Here is a 5,773-nt window from a genome sequence, read left to right as displayed (position 1 = left end):
CTTTCACGTGAGCTTCAAGGGACATACTTACTTTCACGGTGCCAGTGGCGTAACTTCATCTGCAGAATGAATAATTGTGATGAATGAATAATATTGGTCACATTTTTAAACAAATTACAGTACAAGGAAAATGCAATGCAACACCATCCATAAGAAAGAACTGATTTAAATGTTGTGTATATGTGCTCTTTCATATGCATCAAAATCCTCTTGCAGTTACCACTTGAATTGTTTTGAATGCAATCCACTACATTTTAATTTTTTTTTGGGGGGGGGGGGGTAAACTAGTAGTATGTATATACAATTTTGCATAAGACTTAATGGAGTATGTAAGAAAAAAAACAACCAATTATGTTAGGGATTAAAAGAATTAAGGACAGTGTAACTAACATTATGGCTATTGCAACCTTTCAACAATTTAGCTGTACTTACTGTTTCTGATAATTCACACATCCATCATGTTAATAGAGCCAAGCCCAACTGACCGTGGTCAAGAAGCGGCATACAATCAAAACCATCCACATAAACTGTTATTTTAAAGGGTTCTATTAATATACTAGTACTTGGCATTTGAATTGGGGATACCAAAGTATATTGAGAAAACCTATGGAAGCAGGGGGAGAACATGCAAACCATGCACAGAAAGACTGGAGCCTGAAATTGGTTCACTGATGTCACAGGTCTGAGGTGGATGTTCAAAATAGTCATTCAAAGCTACTTTTCATTTGTTATTTCAATTTCCCTAAAAAAATAAGTTGTAAAAAGTTTATAATGATAAAGTCATGCTAGGACATGAGATTAAAATTCTTAATCAATCAACTATTTTGATCATAACAAGTTACCATAGTGCGGGTGCGAAATAAAGGGTAAATGAATAATGAAGAAAAATGAGAAAAGATTAAAATTTGTTAAAAATATACTGCAATCTCTGTGTTTAGACATAATAACAGCTGTCTATAGTGAGTTAGTTAGTCAATGTGCCAAAGGAGAGTTACAACTCCTTTTGAATGTTGTACACACGAATGCAGTTTTTAAAAGTGTCTCAGCTGCACCTGACAGCAAAAGAACTAACTTTAATTTTAATCATTCTTGGTAGAATCGTTCTTCTGTTTGATTTCCGGGCTTGAAGCAAAATCTGTCTAATTTTATCCTCACTTCCCTTGCTCCATGACAGGAACATCCAACATGTTATTCTTGTTAAGTCTTTCTATTGGCAGTGTTCCACTGCAAATTTTATGCGAGTGTGTCAGCACATAGAAATGTCTTTCTTCCTCAGCTACGTGTTCAAAACACTTACATAGCCTTTTATCTGTTATTTGACCACTAAGGTCAAAGTTAATGGTTAAAACGTTTTTCCTGCTCAGACCAGTTGAGATATTAAAGCACGTTACAATTAACCCAAACAGCCCTCATAGTAGCATCATCATCACCATCATCATATTTTAGTTCAAATGGCTAATCAATCAAACAACATATACAAGGAAAATTATAACAGAATACTTTGTGCTCACTCTTGATACACATTGTTTGACTTCTATTATATCAGGGGTGGCCAAGTTCAATCCTCGAGAGCCCCTATCCAGTCTGTTTTCCATGTCTCCCTTCACCAACACACCTGAATCAAATAAGCGGGATCGGTATGAAGCTTCTGGACAGCTTACTGATGAGTTGACCATTGAATTCATGTGTGGTCGAGGAGGGAGATATGGAAAACAGACTGGATAGGGGCTCTCGGGGACCGTATTTCGCCACCCCTGTATTATATCAACTACTGTGCGTTGGAGATTCTCTACGCATCCATCTTTTTTCTCTTATCCGGCGTGGGTTTGCAAGCCCGCAGAATCCGAAAAAAAACATTTCCCTGTCTTTGACCACCTCATCTACTTCTCCTAGGGGGCAGCTTTCCCCCTCAAAGCTGGTGCTCGTGTTCATTCCAGGTTTGTGCTTAGGTTAGCACCATTTTTTTCTGTTTCCACCAGTCAAACGGTAGCTGTAGGGTATAAAAATGTCTTTTGGTTCCCTTGCCTTTGACTAGGGCAGCTATCCTGCATGCTAACCATCTAAGACTGGTATATTTTAGTGTAGTTTAGCCCCCAAAAAACAACCCGATTTTTGGCCGCACATCCTTTGTCACTTGGTCAAAGCAGTTTTGAGTAAAAAGTATGGACTTAAACAACATAATAGTCTACTTCCCAACTGCTCCACTTCCTTCTATTTTCTCAATTCACTTAGTTCACTGCTTGGACAGATGGAATTTTTTTATGCTTATATCGGTATTGTTCGTGTAGTTCCAACTTTCGAGATAACATGTATTAACCATTTTCCGATAAAATGAAAAAATACAACTAAAACATAACAAACATAACGAAACTAAAGGGAAAACGATGTAGTGGCGTGATAGGGGCACTTTAAGCTCGAGCAGAGAGCTTTGGCCCTTTTTTGCACCTGTTTTCTGTTATATAGTGTAGTTCCATTTACACTTGATAAGAGAGTGGGTTTGGGAACAACACTTTTATTGCCCATTGTCAAGCAGCCTACATACTCACATAACATAAGCCATCTTCACACTCCTCCACACAAACCACCTGATCTTGCTTACTGTTTTTGAAATGGCGTAGAGAGGTTTTAGGGTGACCCAGTGACGACGTCCCAACTTGGTTTCTTGTTGATACGGAAGCATGACACAAGCACCAAACAGTATTGTGGGTAAAAAGGGCTGTGAAACAGATAAAGCAACCTTTCACTCTCCTATATTTAACTCTCAAACCTGAGAAAAGGTATTTCATGCCATGAGTACTGAATGTGATTCCAGTAACCTGTGAGTCTGGGTGAGAGAAACCTTGGATCACTGACTATTATCCAAAGGGAGCTTTGAGAAGAGCACTATTTGGTCACCACACTTCAAACCTGTTTGCACTGGGTGACGTTCCTGGAGGCATAGGGTAAAAGCACGGACCACTTATTTTCAAGGTTCAAAATCTCTTTACCAGGAAGGCTTTTACAATATTTTAACAAACTCTCAGAAACAGCTCAATTGAATTAAAACTAATACCATTACATATGCCATTATACTAAAGATTGTGATTATCATATGAATTGATTTTTTTTTTTAAACTTATTAACTCACATACTGTCATTATGAGCGATTGAATTCAAATGTATTTTAAGTTCGACACCTGGCAATGAATAATCATGTTTCAACCTCATTGACACTGGCGGGCTTCCCATCAATCTTATCTATGATAAGCATCAACCCGTAAGTAAAATTGCATTAGAACTCTATCGCCATCAGTGGCAGCAATTTAGTAAATAGATTTTTTTTTGTCCCCATATGTGGCTTATTTACACGCTGGCTTCTAAGGATACATTTCTTAGCAATTCCATGTTTGCATATCTACTGTGGTAAATTTTCCTTATAAAAGACAAAAAGGACCTGGTGAATTGGGTGAGTGAACCATCGAAAGACTGACATCCTTGTGAGGAGTAGCCGTCAGGAGGAAATTCAATAATGGGTCAAGTTATTGAGTCATAATTGGATTTCCCCCTGGCTCAGAGTGCTCAGAAGTGTTCAGAAGAGTAGGAGACCAACTTGGCCATCAATTGTAGAGCTTAGCAAAGACCAGCAATTCTAATATATTTTCACATTTAACTTTATTACGTTGCAAAAGTATAAATAGCCAAGTGTGGCTTTTGGTACTTTTCACAAGATTAAGGTAGAAGTCAGAGGACCATGAATGATTCATTCATTTTCTGTAATACTTATCCTCACAAAGGTTGCGGGGGTGCTGGAGCCTAGCGTGGGCAGCAGGCAGGGGACACCCTGAATTGGTTGCCATCTAATTACATTCGTGCTCACACTTATACCTCGAGGCAATTTAGAGTGTTCAACCAGCCTACCATGTATGTTTTGGGGATGTGTGAGCAAACCGGAGCACCTAAAGCAATTTATTTTTTTACACTTTTCTTGCTGATCCACGTCAGTTATTTTAATGTAAACCTTTTTTATAAAGGTATATTTAAAAGATGACAGTATTAACTGATGTTTTCCATTTAGAGCTTTGATTGAGATTAACAAGCTGATAAATCGATTCATATAAATCATTTTAATACCCCAAGGCACAGTATACTAAAATGACTTAAATAAGTGAGATTGCCTAAAAATGTGTCGGGTTCAAAGAAAATTAACAGGTATAAAATCACACCATTTACAACATTAATTTATCTGCCATACGGGTCATCCTCACAAGGATCACGAGGAGTGCCTGAGACTATCACAGCCAACCACTCCGGATCGCCATCACACCACTATCGGTATTGGTGTGATTGCGATCATGAGTGGTTGTTTCATTGTGCCCTCCGATTGGCTGGCAACCAATTCAAGGTGTTAACCGCCTGTTGCCAGTGTGATAGGCTCTATCACTCCTCGTGACCCTTGTGAGGGTCAAGCATCAAAACCAAAGTCAGGGGATCACCTCTGCACCATTGGGTGCATTAATTACAAAGATAAATACACACATAACAAAAAACATTTTGGCTGCGTAATTATGAAAAATAACATGAGAGCAGTCCACATTTTTGTAAGTTAGTATTCAAAATTCAGCAATTCCATATTTCTGTTATGCAAAATTGTATCTTATTTTGCACACTTTTTTACATTTCACCAAAGAATAAACTGTCTACTCAAGGATATGTCATCTGTCAGAGGTTTGTAGTATATCACAATATGTATTGCAGTGTTAAAGATGTGTAATAGCCCAAGAGTATTTTGTGGCTATGTTTAACCTCCACATGAGTCTACATAGCCAACTTCCCACACATGGCTCTAAACAGTATAATGAGATGACTTGCTGGCCTTGAGTTTGGCCTAAAAGTAAAAATATTTGATAGTTTAAAAGTTGTTTGCAATTACACACCAAAAAGTACATTATAATACGCTATAAGTCTCTATCATCCAACTGTGCAGTCAAAACTCAGGCTAGCTCAAGACAACATGCACACGGCCTGGAGCTTTTCCTGAGGGCTCGGCACTGGCATCAGGAAAGAGTGTCATGCAACATAATGTGCCTTTTTTTTCCTCCAGGGTGGTTCACATCATTGAATGCTTGCTCTCTGTTTTTATCCAGCAGAAAAGACAAAGCATTAACAGAAAGTGAAACAGTGCAAGTAGGGAAATTATTATATTTAACAATAATTGAAAGGACATTTGGTCATGAAATCAATGAGTGTATTAAACTTATAGTTTGTCATACATCATCTCTTACTGATTTATAGTATAATATGACCATGTCTTGTATTATTCACAGCCACACTAGCTTCTAGAGATAGTTATTCCTTTGATTAAGACAAACTAGGGTGACAAGCTTGGTCATCCGGGAGGGGCTTGGAGTACAGCCGTTGCTCCTCCACATCGAGAGGAGCCAGATGAGGTGGCTCGGGCATTTGATTAGGATGCCTCCCTGGTTATGTTTTCTGGGCATATCCCTCTAGGACCAGTGGTTTTTATCCTTGTTGGAGCTACCGAACCCCACCATTTTCATATGCCCATTCACCAAACCCAACTTTAATCTCATCTCATCTGTGCAAAGTCCAAACCTAAAACATTGTCACTGTGAGGCAGCCTATCTGACAACTGATTTTTTTTCTGATCTGATTTTCAAACAAACAGTTTGTATTTTTAAATCCATTTTTGAAAGCAATGTTGTCCATCCATGTCAAACACTTAAAATGACAATACCTAGTATAAAGGACAATCATATGAAAGATAGTTGCCTAT

The 5,773-nt window shown here is 38.2% G+C and overlaps 1 protein-coding gene across 1 annotated transcript in view; it reads right to left on the bottom strand.

Moving 5' to 3' along the window:
* Positions 1-47: 47 nt before the first annotated feature.
* Positions 48-5,773, bottom strand: part of LOC144064303 (protein diaphanous homolog 3-like) — a 73,448-nt gene continuing 67,722 nt past the window's right edge. The window contains exon 32 of the mRNA XM_077586742.1: positions 48-59. Within this exon, the coding sequence (XP_077442868.1) occupies positions 56-59 (4 nt within the window). The 3' untranslated portion in view covers positions 48-55. The remainder of the gene's footprint in view (positions 60-5,773) is intronic.

Source organism: Stigmatopora argus, chromosome 2 (genome assembly GCF_051989625.1).
Source record: "Stigmatopora argus isolate UIUO_Sarg chromosome 2, RoL_Sarg_1.0, whole genome shotgun sequence".
Lineage (NCBI taxonomy): Eukaryota > Metazoa > Chordata > Actinopteri > Syngnathiformes > Syngnathidae > Stigmatopora > Stigmatopora argus.
The sequence above is the reverse complement of the archived record's forward strand: the minus strand, read 5'-3'. Positions and strand labels throughout refer to the sequence as shown.